Source organism: Orbicella franksi, chromosome 13, assembly GCF_964199315.1.
Source record: "Orbicella franksi chromosome 13, jaOrbFran1.1, whole genome shotgun sequence".
Lineage (NCBI taxonomy): Eukaryota > Metazoa > Cnidaria > Anthozoa > Scleractinia > Merulinidae > Orbicella > Orbicella franksi.
In genome coordinates, this window is record NC_138157.1 from 1,985,959 (window position 1) to 2,001,429 (window position 15,471).

The 15,471-nt window shown below is 36.6% G+C and overlaps 1 protein-coding gene across 1 annotated transcript; it reads left to right on the plus strand.

Moving 5' to 3' along the window:
- The first annotated feature begins 282 nt into the window (after positions 1 to 282).
- LOC145466832 (serine/threonine-protein phosphatase 4 regulatory subunit 1-like) lies at positions 283 to 15,459 on the plus strand. Its single transcript, XM_081450547.1, has 22 exons — positions 283 to 709; positions 774 to 830; positions 953 to 1,070; positions 1,190 to 1,293; positions 2,551 to 2,690; positions 3,343 to 3,403; positions 3,966 to 4,051; positions 4,339 to 4,443; positions 5,137 to 5,202; positions 5,319 to 5,369; positions 6,027 to 6,134; positions 6,497 to 6,696; positions 7,114 to 7,759; positions 8,222 to 8,407; positions 8,909 to 9,028; positions 9,298 to 9,339; positions 10,221 to 10,321; positions 10,483 to 10,603; positions 10,889 to 11,004; positions 11,595 to 11,755; positions 12,049 to 12,569; positions 13,654 to 15,459. The coding sequence occupies exons 1-22, from the start codon at positions 703 to 705 to the stop codon at positions 13,705 to 13,707; spliced, it is 3,171 nt and encodes a 1,056-aa protein (XP_081306673.1). The 5' UTR covers positions 283 to 702; the 3' UTR covers positions 13,708 to 15,459.
- Positions 15,460 to 15,471: the final 12 nt, after the last annotated feature.

Consider the following 15,471-nt stretch of genomic DNA (forward strand, 5'->3'; position numbering starts at 1 on the left):
GTAGTTTGCGGTTTGTTCCGCCCAGGGGGACTCCCAGGTGAAAAGGTCTGGGATGTTGGTCGTATCCTTTAGGCATGTGATTAATCACGGATTTTGGTCCCAGGGTATTCAGGACGAAACGCCACAATTTTTTACTATAAAGGTATCCTTTAGGGTTGCAATAAAGAAATAATAAATAACGCTGTCATGTCCGTTTTAAGGTGGTGCATGGTACCTATAAAGCTCGAACCACACCCAGTTGGTCTCCTTTAGGGATTTAACTCAAATTTTACGACGAGCATCCCGGCTCGGCTATAATAAGAATGCTCATGTAAACTTAATTCCAAAAGCATAGATACTTACCCCCCTCAGTAAAAAAGAGATAGAGATGAAAGGAAAAAGAAAAATATAAAGTAACAAAACCTCGCACTCAAACTTTCCGCCCGACCTCTTTCTCGTTTTACCTGGGGTTCACTACGTGTGAAGAAATTAAACTTAGACTTTTGAAACTAAAATAATCAACTTTACAAGCTTAAATAGGCACTGTATTTTATCTGAGTCCTGGAAGAAGCTTACCCTTCTCCCAAGAGCTTTCCTTTCTTCCCTCTTCAACAGAGGAAAGCCGCCAGGTTAGGAGCGAACAGTAGGGGTGGGCTGGTCAAGATTTGTCAATCACGTGACTGGAAGCCATGTTTGGTAGAAAGTTTGGTGGCCGCTTCCAAGATGGCGGGTAGGTCGTGAATTCCGATGAGGTATTCGTCCCGTTTCATTACTTATTGTCTATCTCCTTTCAGATATACGATTCCATATAGAAAGCAATGATGGCCCAGAAGAGGAAGACCAAGAAGATGGTATGTTCATTTGTCTAACTTGCATTCTGTGGATGCCGGACATAGCGTTTTGATCAACGCATCACTTCCCACGGTCTTTCTACTTCAACGGTTACCTATTACCCAATATCTTGATTTCACAGAGGGGTACGAGATGGATCAGGACGAGTCTTCACTGCAAAGTTATGCATCTGCTGAAGAACCTCTGAGCCCCATCATCAGGATGGAGAGATTTATGCTGAGCGACATCATTGTCAATCGGTGAGTTTCGCGAAAGTTCAGCACGTGTGAGCTGAGACTGTGTCTTCTTTCTGCGAGTTCGTTCGTTTTTTCGTTGCTGTCGTAAATTCACAATGTGACTTTCAATGATCTATTCATAGGCAAATGGCTGCTAGATGTTGTCAGGACGCTCTTAGGGCGAGTAAGACCAAAGAGGAAGTTTACCATGTATTAAGACTCATGGTTCGCCTTTCGGATGACATCGGTAAGCTGCAGTTGATCGAGTTTTGCGTAATCATAACTCAATATGGGTACTTCAAGTATCCAGAAACTACCCGCCAGATTGTTAATTAAACCTATTTGATGCTTTAAAAATCAACGCTATCCAGTTATTTTAAGTTCAAAGTCTGTATTTTGCGGTGTAAAATTTGAACTGGAACTTGCATGATATCTAAATTTTTTATATCAAAGTTCGATCGGCGCGTTAAAAGATCACACGTTTGCCAGAATTGAAATACATTCCTTAGATAATAGTTTTCTTTATTCACCTTGCATTTTAAGTTTATTTAATTGCAAACCATTTATTTACTAGAAGGTCGATGAAATAGCTTCTTGAACTAACGATATTGCCCTACATGTAGCTCATAAATGTCTGACGTCGTTTGATATTTTGCAACTGGACAAGCTGGCTGTGTTTATGTTAACCACCTCCAATAAATTATTATGTTATTTCTTCAAAAGATGCAGTCGATAAAATATTAGAACAGCAGTTTCCTAAAACCATGGGCTATTTCTAGATAAAGTTGAAACGATCTTTTCAGGATCAAGATTTTTTTGATCTGATGTGCAGTTTGTGTATATGCACAAGTACTACTGCGGAATAGTTTCATACTTAAAGAAGGAAAATAAACAAGTGAAAATTCTCTACAAGGTATATGAAAAATTAACCGAGACATTTTATAATATTGATCTGTCAGAAAACTTTACACTCATTTGTGATGTGCATTAGCATGTGCAAATAAATACACTGTATTGCTAATGTTGAAGTTCACACAAATTTCACTATGTTTGTTTTTTGTAACTGAGCAATAGTGTTATAAAGGGTATGGTTTCCGCAACTTGGTTTGGAAATTTGCTGCACTGTTATGGGGCAAGTTTAAAACTCATTGCAAGTTGTTTACAGTGGGCACTCTTAAAAGAAAGCTGTTGCAATTTGCATGATTATTTATTGTCATGAAAAGTGGAAGCTTGACAATGGTGGTGTTTTCTGTAACTTTTCTTGCAACAAAATTGTGAAACAAAATGCACTCTGACGCTACCTTTTGTAAATACATAGCATGCCTTTCTTTACAGTAGTATAAAGGTGCAAGTTTAGTTACAAAATATTGAATTACTTTGCCTATATTCTGGTTTTATGTGTTGGGCCTTACCTGTGACACGATTGAACATGTCACTAGTGTAACCCTATAACTGATTTTGTTTGTAATATTGATAATAATGTATTTATTGGAATATTTTTTAGAACCATCTGTTAGAGTTGAGCTTATGGAACAGGTTCCCCATGTAGCAGTGTACTGTTATGAACATCATTCGATGATGGAAGCTGTGCCGCAATATATTTTATTTATTGTACTCCGATTTTTAACCGATTCCAATAATCAGGTACAGTTGTAAGGACTAACATTAAAGTTCAATTCAAGGCTTATTATTGTTACTGTTTAGTTTGTTTAGTGAGCATTCGACCAGTAAGATGGATACTGGGCAAGGAAATCTATTTGGCTTTGTGGCAGTTCATTTCATGTATTAGTGTCGTAAATGTCAGGGCTAGCAGGTTTATAGAGTTGTCAGCTTGGAAGCAATTGATTCAACCTAAGAGATGACTCAACCAGCTAGTAAATATTAGGGTTAAATGACCTGTAATAAGGTCAGTAATAGTCAAGTTAGGACATATTTCCCAGCTTTGATTTGAATATCTACGTGGTGATGTCAGGACTGAAGATTTGCAAAGTTAAGCTCAAAAATATCTTTTCCTACTTAAATCAGGACATAAGAGTGCAAATGTGGGTTAATCACAACTAAGATGAAATGCTGTTGACTATGGCGATCATTCATGTACTCTACCATCACACATTTACATGCAGTTTATAAAATGCTAGCCTGTAATCAATCCTTTCGAAGTTGCATGTAAACAGACACTGAATTCAACTAAGTAGAACTACAACTACTACTACTAAGTAGATCGGAATGTATTAGTTTGGACAATTTCAATTTCTTCGACTCGAAGCTTACTGTATGATTTGTTTGTGTTGGTTAGGTTCGTAAAACAAGTCAAGCTGCCCTGTTAGTTCTGTTGGAACAGGAAGTTGTTGAAAGAGGTGAAACTGAAGTTACTTGCACATAGTTTGTCTATTTTTAGAAATGTTGCTTTTGTCTGTAAACATTAGCAAACCCTGGAGCCACTTTCACTTTCTGAAATAACAATACATTAAATTGACTTTTGAGTGCTGTATGTATGTAGAACACACAATAAGAAATTTTGAGAAAAGGAAAAATGTGAACTTGTAGTCCATCTCGCAATTTGAAACATGCATGCATTTCCAGTACTCCCCTCACGTTCTTTTCACTGGAAAATGTTTGGCAATATGAAAAAAACATACCTTCCAAATAGTTATCTGATTATGATGTTCATCCATTGGTGTCAATGATGACCTTGGCTTCACTGATTGGCAGAATGTTTACAAAGGTGGCTGATTAATCCAATCTGGGCGTGGGACTGTCTGCTAGAGATTGTGCACTGTCTAGGGCTACAGTAGTTTTAAAAGCAGGAAGTTTTGGAGCAACTCTGTGATGTTTTTAAAGTAATCTTGTGTTAACATTTTATGTGATTTTAGTAAAGTAGTCTTGTGATAACATTTTATGTTGACTTCCTGCCTTTAGAGGATGTTGAAGACCAGGTGTGTCCTGTCTTGCTTCAGCTAACAGCAGGAGAGAGTAATGATGACTACAGATCTGAAGCAGTTGCAGTAAGTCCTAAAATTGTTATTTGCAGCTAGAGTAATGAATTAATTATATTGTAAAATAGAAATAATCCTCCATAGAAGGTACCTACTCAACCCCTTCCTCTCCATCCTAGATACAAATACTCTACATGTAAATCATCTCATTAATCTTGTTTGCCAATGTAGATTTTTGTACATCTAAGAGTACCACTGATCTCATAATTGGCAGTCTTTCACAATGTTATGTTTCTGCTACTTGTACGGAAGTTGTACTTGTTATATTTATATATATTTATGATATTTTATTTTAGTTAATGAGTAAGATGGCTCCGCTTGTTGGACGTGATATCACAGAGCGGTACTTTTTACCGAGGTTTGAGGTTCTGTGCTCTGATCCTTTGTTTCATGTCAGAAAGGTCAGTAACATGCTCGGTCAAATACTAACGTACAGAACTGTGCACCCCAATTAGAAAAAAAAAAGAAAATAATTCAAGTTGCAGATCTTCTTGGGGCTGATTTAGATGGTATAACTTTTGCAACTGGCAGCAAACTTATGACAAGTGTCTAGAAGCATGATTCATGTTTTCTCAGTAAAGCCTACAATACATTGTTTCTTTCTTGCACTTTTTGTGTATGACGAAAACAAATATTGTGGGATTTTTGAGGTTTGAGACCATACAACAATGTTCGCATCAAACGTATTTAAAGTTGTACATTCCATGTGTCTAAAGTTGTATTATTTTGCATGGCTTGCCCAGTCTGTGGCACAAAACCCACAAAAAGCAAAGTTTTACTGTCTAAATTAGTCCTTAGAGTGTTTTTCAAATGACTGACTTGTAAAACCTCAAGCACAGTTCTTAATGTTAGCTGGCCAATCACAACAAACACATGTACATGTACCATAACAAACCAATCAGAACTTGTGACCTGTGCCAAGTACAGGAATGCGTTGAGTTCCCCTTTTTTATAGTTTTCCTCCTGATTGGGATTGTGTTTGTCATAGTCAGAGAACATTTACATGGCATACATGAACATGCGGCTCTTTGTAGCCAACTACAGATCTTGGTCACATTTGATTAGGATGATAATTTCATTTCTATTCACTTTAGGTCTGTGCTTCCAACTTTGGTGAGATGTGCAGTGTTCTTGGACCTGAATTAACAAGTGAAAGAATGGTTAGTACCATTTTATACAATGACAGAGTGTTTATTTCTTCTCAGCTACAGGTGTAAATATGTTCCTCCTCCAGTTGTCCCTCGATAAATTTAGCATTATTTTGTTTACATTGCAGCTTCCAGTTTTCTTCAAGTTGTGTCAAGATGGAGTGTGGGGTGTGCGAAAGGTGTGGTCATTTTAATTTTGATACTATACATCTGTCCAAATTTGAAATAAAGGAATTGTAAGATTTTCATTGCATGAGTGACCAGTGCTAAATAACTTTGTTGGCGTGTCAGAAGTTTTGTTTCCTTGTTAGTTTCATTCTGAATATTAATATTATTATAGTGAATTAACTGGCACACTGTAATGAGTTAATTTTCTTTTCTTTAAGTTGCTGTAAACAATGCAATTGATGTAAGAAGTGTGAACTGTAAATGATTGTATTGTAACTAGTTTTTGTGTGTTGCATAAAAGAATGTCAAAAGTAGACAATATCCTCATTTTATTTTTTTTCCTAAAACGGCCACCTAGTATGTGTTCATGTAGCTATGATTTATTGTACATGTACATGTAAGCAGAAGCAAAATTGCTATGATAGCATTTTAGGAGTGGAGTAGGGTGTCTGAAATTCAAACTGTTTGTTTGAAACTTTTTAACTACATGTATCCTTGGACAAGTAAATATCAAGTCATTATTTGAGTTACTACTTTGTTGCTTGTTTGAATCTCATCTTACATGTATATGTACAGCGACTAAAATCTTTTTTTTTTTCAGTACAACCACTTTCTTTTGGTCATGCTTAGTCGTAATTGAACTGAATTTAATTCTTGTATCAACCTAGGCTTGTGCTGAATGTTTTATGAGTGTGTCCACGGCAAGTCCTACTATGATGAGAAAGAATGAGCTGTCTCAGTGCTTTGTCAGCTTGTTGTGTGACAAGTCAAGATGGGTATGTACTCAAAAGCAGCTTCATTTTTGTGTCTTTTCCTAGTCAAGGGATTGGCGCTCAATTCTAGTGACTACTCTCCTGTGCTAGGTGGCTACTATCTATATTTTGTAGTCCATCATGAGCTGAATCCCAGTCAGAAGCTCATCAGGTTACCAAAACAATTCTGTACCCATTTATACTCACGTGAGTCCTGGGTGGAGAGAGTCACTCTGAGATTAGATTGCTTTTCCCAAGAACACTTACCCAGTGACATTGGTCCCACTCAAACCTAGACTTGAATGTTTAAGATTTAGTGGATTAGACCTCCCTTCTTTGTAATTTGAAGCACTGCAATTAAAAAAGCATGTTAAATTGTATTTCAGGTTCAGATGGCTGCCTACCAAAGCCTTGGTCCTTTCATTTCCACTTTTGCAGACCCAGGAGAGAGTGGTTTTTATATAAATGAGGAAGGGATTTTGTGTGCACTGCCTCAGAGAGAACTGGAAACTCCTTCATCCCCAATACAAACAGAGGCAGAAGCATCGGCAAGTCAAATCACAACTGAAGATTCTACTTCTGAAGAGTAAGCAGTAGTTAGTGCTCTTTTCCTCTCCTCACGTTTCGTTGTTGTTGTCCTCCACCAGTTCTTTCATTCGTTAATTTGAGGTTCACTATGCCTAACAATTTTGCCACAAAGAAGAGTGAGAGAAAAAAATACTAGCCTTGTGGTACACATGTGCACATAAATTCAAATCCTGCTTTATAGACACCCATTTTATGTGGGACCTCCTGTTTACACCTGTACAACATTAACATTTGATGCCATGAATATACATGTACATAATATAGGCAATGGATTTAAACAGTTACATGTACACACTCTCTGTGTTCCCTGTTGAACACACACAAGCTGCTGTTTGACATTAATCATTAATCATTAATCATTAGCTTGACATATATTTTCTGTGGATTGTTTATAACTGTATGTGATTGTTTTCAGTGCTTCTCATGAAGAAAACAGGCAGACTGAACGACAGCCCTCACCTGAGGCTCGTACCACAGACTCTGGTTACATTTCACCACCAGAGATCATATCAAATGAACCAGATGTACAAAAGCAGTCACAAGAAAGCAAAAGCAGACATGTTCTTGATCATGCATGTTCAAAAGAGTCAGGAAATTGCCATAAGTACATGACTACGGATCTTGACGAGGTTGATGATAAGTACTTTGATTCATTTCTGTATTGGAGGACGCCTTTACCTCAAGTTGAACTAGATGCAGAAGATCTTGCAAGTGTTGAAAAAGTTAAAACTACAAGTAATAAGTTGGAATTAACACCCAAATCAAGTGCATTAGGTGAAGGAGAAACAAGTAGATCCTCAGATATACATCGCCATAGCGATGCTATACCTCAACATCATCACCATCATCACCATCCAAAGCTATCGTTTATGCACGGTGATGATGATAGTGACGAGGAAGATGGCATTCCTCTGTATTCTCTTACTGATGAATTTCATTCTCATGTGGATGGTATTGGTCGTTTTGATTATGATGACTACAGGAAGCTTAATTTAGCTCATACGTCTTCATTTGACGAGGATCTTCTCATTGCAGATCACATAACAGCCCCTCCTGTGCAGGTACACTATTACTGTAACCCTTCTGGTGCAAAGCACAAACTGTTATGTTAATTATGTAATTCCTTTTTCTGATTTCTGCACAACATCTTCTTAATAAATGTTTACATGACATGCTGAGAGTTCCATTTTCTTGGTGGTGTACAACATGACAAACGAAATTGCACCATTCAAGCAGACACATGAATTTATAACCTATGCGATATGTTAAGGAGTGAGAGAGGACAATTTGACAATTTGTTATCGTAATAAACAAATTGATGTCAGTTTTTAACACGTCTGTCCTGTTATTGACAATGAATTTCGTCATAGCATTGTCAAAGTAGTCTTCGGATCCAGTGGTGAATGTTATGATGAAATTCATGATCAATAACAGGACAGATGCATGAAAAACTGACATCAATTTGTTAAATAGACAACAGTTTCAACTGGTACAATTAATTACTAGCTGACCTTTCATTTCAGAATGTCATTCCTCAAACCCTACTTGACCACTATATCTCAATGACGGAACCTGCTAAAGCACAGACCATTGACACTGAAATTGTACGGCATTGTGCCTTCAGTTTACCTGCCGTGACTTTAACATTAGGTCGTAAAAACTGGCCCTGTTTGAGAGACACATATGAACTGCTTATTGCTGATATGCAGGTATGATTTTGCATTTTAGACATCATTTTATATAATTTATTAATATTTACCATATTTGTTATTTGATGTGGGATAAAGATAATGTACTCTCTTGCTACTCTTGACCTTAGTCTAGTGAATGTGCCAGACTGTACAATGTACCCCTGTATTGTTATTCAGTCTTCCTTGAGAGACTAGACATCCTTTCCCAGTATTAGCTCTTTTTCAGTGGCTGTTACAGCAACCTATTAGGCAGACAGGCTTTCAGTATTCTATGATTACTGGACTTAATTGAGAAAGTCACGGAATTGTATACAATTGTATTCCAATTCAAAAATACTCTTAATTAAATGCTTACTGCTAAACCAGATCAACCTTTTCTGTCCAAAATGAACTACAGTACATTGCAGTTAGTGAATTCATGAACAGAAAAAGACGACTTGAAGAGTTCAGTGAAATCTGATTACCCAGGAGTAAGTTACAGTGCATGTGTTAACTTGTGGAATCATTTTTTTCTTTCAGTGGAAAGTTCGCAGAACATTAGCATTCTCTATACATGAACTTGCATTAGTTCTTGGAAGTGAAATTACAAGAATTGAATTGGTACCAACTTTTAATAGCTTTCTTAAAGACCTAGATGAGGTAAGAGGAAACGAGAACATTGAGAATTACACTTGCAGGTGTAATATATTTTTCCCTTTAATGGGTAATAATTTACTGTAATTAATTTCCTTACTGTTTTCTGTTTCTGTAACTTTTTCTGCTTTCATAAATGTTTCTTTTCCATGTGGACAGCAAAATGTCCAAATTTAATGAAATAATCTTAGTTTGTAATTTCATGTATGAATGTTTCTCACTGGTATATGAATGTATTTTAAATGTAATGGGTCTTATTTTCATAATGACTTTAGGTGAGAATAGGAGTTTTGAAGCATTTAGCAGATTTCATCAAGGTAAGAGATACATGCACATACAACCTCCATTCTTTGTCAATGGAAGTGAGTTGGTTATTCGCACCCTAGTAAGCTCTTGTCAAATTTGCAGAATGACGTGCTTGTACTCTACAGGTAGAGGTTTGATATGCATGTGAAGATACTATCCCCTCATGTTTGGAGACAACTTTGTTATACACGCCATATTCTTATCACCCATGTGTCTGGCTTGCACAAATATCTATTGTTAATTATAATCCATCAAATATTTTCGCTCGCACGCGATTGGTCTAAATGCATCATGTGACTGCATATTCCTCAGCTAAAACTGGGGGAATATCCGAGAATATTCCCCAATTTTCAAGACTGTTCGTGTTGCGAAAAATATTTGAAGGTTAAAAAACATGATAGCCTCCACTAGGCACGAAATATGCTTGGATATTTGTCCTTGGACATTATCTGTTCCTCAAAGCTCACAGTTTTCCTTGAGCTTTGCTCTCAGAAAACTGTTCACTTCCGGGAACAGATAATGTCCGTGAACAAATATCCGAGCATACAATGTATTTCTGTGCCAAAAGGAGGCTATTGTTTACTTTTTCCAGTATGAAAGAAAGTCTCATCCAGGAGGCAGTGGATTGTGCCATCAGGATAATGAATTCTATCCTTTGCCAGTGAAGCTCTTTGGGAAAAGTTTCTTAGATAAAAAATTTCAAATTACAGAATTTCTGTAGAAGATGAAATTATGTTAGTATTAGTTCAATTTGAAATTAATTGATTAGGTAAGTTTTTCCTGGTGCACATTGGGTCAGTGGGGGGTTGGAGGAGTAGTACAGATGCCATTCAGGCTAGCACATTGTTACCACTTGTGTTCTCTAACACTGATTGATGATTTTATTTCAAAGCTTCTTCCATGTGATATAAGAGGTGACTACCTTCCCATGTTAACAGACTTCCTAACAACAGACAATAATAGGAATTGGAGGTTCCGTTTTGAGCTGGCGGAGTAAGTTTTTTTCCCTTCCTTACAATAGTTGTTTTGTTTACTGTTTTGAAGCTATTCTTGTCTCTTGGAGCTTCCAAAATTTCTGTCTGGAATTATGGTTTTTCTATAGGCAATATAAATGTAACACCGTGCCAACTTGGTAATTTTATTTCCGGTTTCAGACAGCTGATGGCACTCTGTGAGCTTTATGAACCCAAGCAAGTTCTTCTGTTTATCTGTCCTATTGCCATTTCACTTGCAACTGACAGAGTGGCTGATGTCAGAACAATAGCATTTAAACTGGTCAGTATTGTTACTAACAAGACATCTGTCAACTTATTAACATACATGTACTTATTTTGTTTGTTGTAAATTACGTCAAGTGAAAAATTATTATTTTTTGCCCGCTCTACACAACACTGTCACTTGTACATGCATATCGTGTAGGTCTTATGATTTCAAATCAACAAATTTAAATTAATTTTTCATGTAGTTTAAGGATCTATTGTGTATATAAATTGATGTAATTGTTCTCCATTGCTTTTTTTTAGTAACTGCATCGTTTAAATTTTCCTACTTGTACTTTAGATTGGCGTTTTACTGCAAAGGCTTCACAGCTGTCCTGAAGAGGGACCAGCACATAAATATGTCTGTGATATCATCAATAAGTTTGCTCACAGTCCACAGTGGACCAGGCGACAAGCGTAAGTTTCTTTCTTTAAGTTAGTATGTATTGTACATGTACTTCACATATTGCATTATGAGTATATACATGTATTGTTTAAATAGTAGTTTTTATAGTGTGATAAGCTGGTTGAGGGAAGGACTCTGTTTTGCAAACCTGAGAAAAAGTCATGTTGAGAGTGACTTTTTTTTATAGGTTGTCACAGCTTCAACCATACATCCTTAGTTTACTTGTGTAGCAGCATGATAGTAAACCTTGTATCCCACAGTTACAGTTGGTCTAGGCTTTATGGATACCCAAACAACATAGGACCCTAATGGACACACTCTCGACTTTCACCAAATTCTCACAACTTAAATGTATAACAAGTGTAATCTTTTTGCTGGACAGAGGCTTGCTTTTCTTCAAACAGAACTGTCAGGGCCATAACCTGTCACACCTGTGACAGCTGAGTATGTGTGGTGGGCCCTTGATGTTACGAGTGAAATTGTTTCTTGTTGGTACATGTAAAATTCACCCACAAGGTAACAGTGTGAAGATCACAGCAACAGTTTACTCAAAGCATGACAGCCTAGTCAAAGATCTTAACACTTTTTTTTTTATTCATAGGTATGCACAGCTCTGCCAAAATCTATTGGAAGAGAATGTTGAATCTGGAGAACAGTTTAGCAAAGAGTTTTTACCAAGCCTGTTATTTCTTCTCTCTGATCCTGTTCCAAATGTGAGACTTAGTCTAGCCAGGACTTTGTCACAAGGTGTCTTATTATCAGGTACATTTCATTTCAAACACAGCATATCATTTGGGAGGTTCTCTCTCTCTCCTCTGCAGAGACTCCATAGGGGACAGGGAGGTCCCCTCTCAGCTTTGAAACTTCCAGCCTACATGGTCAAGGCAACACAAAAGAGGCCTTTGCAGAGGAGAGAGAAAAGTTAATAGATAACTTGGTGCCTTCCTTTGTTCTAAGGTTGACCTGCATGTGTGATGGCAACGTCTAACAATATTGCTTTCACTTTGTCCTAACATAGCACATAGTTATCTCTTTACTTTCTTCCTGTTGTGCAGATTACTTTAAAGAAACAGATAGTGAAGGAAAAGATGCTGTTCACTCTGCTATACAAAGGCTTCAACGGGACCCAGACAGGGACGTTCGGTACTTTGCAGGTGTTGAGGAAGATGCATTAGATTTAACATATGAAGGCCATGTCACGTCTTTACATACAGCACAGGACCACTATCAAGATATGAGCTATGACCCAGAGGAAGATTTAGAACTTGACAATCAAACACCAGGTGATGGAGAGAACAGAGTGGAAGACTTAAATGAAACATGTGGTGATAACCTAGAGAGTAGAACTGAAACAACTGAACAACTAGATGATTTTGATCAGACTGTCACAGAAGAGGTGTCATCCATTGGCGCTCTTGTTGATACAGATTTGGAAAGTACAACACAAGAATTTGAAGAAAATGAAAGGAGGGTAGATTTAGAATCTCAAGGCGACAGTGATCAAGAACAGATAGGTGGTGAGAATTCTGATGATGGAACAAGATCTACTGAGGAAACAGAACAACAAGAAAATGAGGTACAGTAATTTGACACTTAAGCCACTCTACCCTGTCTAAATACAGTAAAAACCTGCATGTAAGAACATATATTTTTTGAAGTCTGGCAAGATAGGTTCTTATAATTTGGGGTAGTTATTGGTAATTTAGGCTAAGTAGGTTCTTAATTTCTCTGAAGGAGATATTGTTGTTGATTACCAGAAAAATAAATGAACTTGGGTTTGGTCCTGAAATATACGGTATTTAGCCACAATTGTATAATGTACACATATTTCCTTGTAGTATAAATTTGCAGTGTCAAAGTCACACTCCATGGTTAAAATGTTTATCATAATTTAGCTGTAATCCATATAATAATAAGAACCTGCTTGATCTTGCTTGGCTAAACAGGTTCTTCTATTTTTGGGTAATAACATGGCAAACTTTTGCCAGCAGGTTCTTAAACCACTAGGTTCTTACATATGGGTTTTCACTATAACTTGCCTTAATTGTGTGGAATTTACATTTTGACAGTGATGAACAAGTACAGTGGAACCCAGCCTAATGGCCACTGTGTTAATATGGCCACCTTGTTATTACGGCCACGTTATTCTGGCCTGAACAAAAGTTCAGTCAGTCATTTTCTCATTTAGAGAACCCCTTTAATGCAGACACGCAGTTAATATGGCCAGATTTTTAGGGCCCACTGGTGACCAGATTAACAGGGTTGTATAATTGTTTCTTGTCTTAAGTGTTGCAGCAGTATTTACTAGAAGAAAATGAACAAAGTTTTAGAAAGGCTCACCCCTGGGTTGTATTTCTGCAACGATTTTCTCATTCTATCCCAAACTTCCACTCATGTTTTTAAAAAAACAGAAAATGTTATTCCCCTTGAATTTTGGATTGCCGAGGATTACATGAGCAACTTCGTGTACACTGCACATGTAACTGCTTTGAGCATGAAAACAACAGGCATGACCTTGGCCATCAAGGGTAAAACATGTGGTTTTCATCTGTTGTTCAAGGGAAGGACACTTGTACCTTGTTTCATATGTAATAAATATAATGTTGATAAAACAATTGTATATCTACTAAACATTCTCTATTCTGTATTTTGACATGCAGGAACTACCAGAATCATCTGACCCACTGCAAGAATTAGTGTGGCAGAACTCTTGAGTTTCTCTCCAATTAACAAGTGGCTTCCCAACTTAATCAAATGTACATTTTCTGAGATATTCAGCTGGCATAGCAACCAAATTCCTGTACATGAATGCATCTCAGAATTAATTTAATGCCCCGGGTTGCTTTGTTTTAAATGGGGTCTGTGAACTTTATATCGCTGAGTAGCAAGCAATTGAGTGATTCCCAGGGAGTTATTTTAATTAAACTAATTATTAGACTAGGTGTTAAATAATTTATAAAAATGGTAGCAGTTAATTGTGGAAAGCATATATGAGACCATTTTTGTGAGAAATTTGAAGTTGTATTGTACAGTTGGATTTCATTGTGTATATTTCATTTTGATTGTGTTGTCATTAAATTAAGAGTTCAGTGCTGTGTAAAACCTATTGCATGCACATTCTGCTATCAGAAATTTTATAATGTTGATTTGATACTGACATCTTTAATTTAAGTATATTTTGAACATGATACATACTATGACTGTATATGCAGAGTTTCTGAACTGAGTTTGGATTTTGATTTATTCAAGAGTTTCTTTAAAACTAACTAAAAAATATTATTGTACCGTTTTTAATGGGAATAATCTATTTTCTGGGAAATATCAGTGGAAATGAACTAAAACAGTCTATATTCTTTTAATACAAACAGAATAGTTATAGGGCAATCCTTTCTGTGACAATCTGACCAAGGAATACAACTGCAAACTCAATCAACAGAAGCATGATTTTTTTCTTTTATTTTAAAGTGGCAAGGAATTTTAGCACAGTGACTAAGTTTGTTTCATTCCAACAGAAAGTGGATGTTAAGAGAAAAACTGTGTTCAAGCCAATGATTAGGGGGTGCGATAAATCACATGAGACACACATTATTAGTTTTTGGCACTTAAGGGATGACTGCAATACACCAATTAAATGTAGATCACACATCAACGATGTCATTTAAATCTGTACCTTTGTCTATTTACTCTCCATTTACAGTGTGACTGTGATCTTATGTGTTGACAGGCACAATGAGGATTACCAAGTTACAGTGTGACTTCTGCAACCAACGACACCTGACAAAATTCTTATTAAACATTATTGTGAAAAGCTGTTGGTCAATTTGCAAAGAATTTGCCTGGATGGCTTTGGTTGGAGTTGCCTTGCTGTAAGTTATCATTCCTCACTGGGGATGTACACGCACAAGGCTCTTGTCACCTTGGTGATAATCAAATATCTGTCACGCAGAGTAACTATTCTTGACTCCTTATCTATCATCTGGCTTTTAGATTTATTGCGATCACGCATCAAAAGTCATTACTATAAATTTGAACTTCAAGAGTATTTTCTTTATACTTGTCAACAGTACGCTCACTATATTTACAATTTGTATAATTTTCAGACGTACTTTCTACTCTAGTATATTAATTATTTTTGGAATGAATAGTTAGTGTTCATGTCTCTGAAACAAGGAATTCAACAAAATGTTCATACTTCTCAAACCATATTTCAATGTTTACACCCATTAATATCAGATTCTTTTTGTTAGTCTAATTTGCCAACAGTCACAAGCTTCCTGTTTGGCACATACAGTAAATGACATCAACTGTCATGAGACTGATCTGCAATACAAAGGAACACTATAATTCCAGCTGCTGAATATGTAATATTATGACCAAATTTATTTGGTTCTTATTGTTTGCCAATTTGTATACATTGTGTTAATAATGAGTACATGTGGTTGAATAAAAATTTCCAGAAATTATAATTGTGCTGTCAG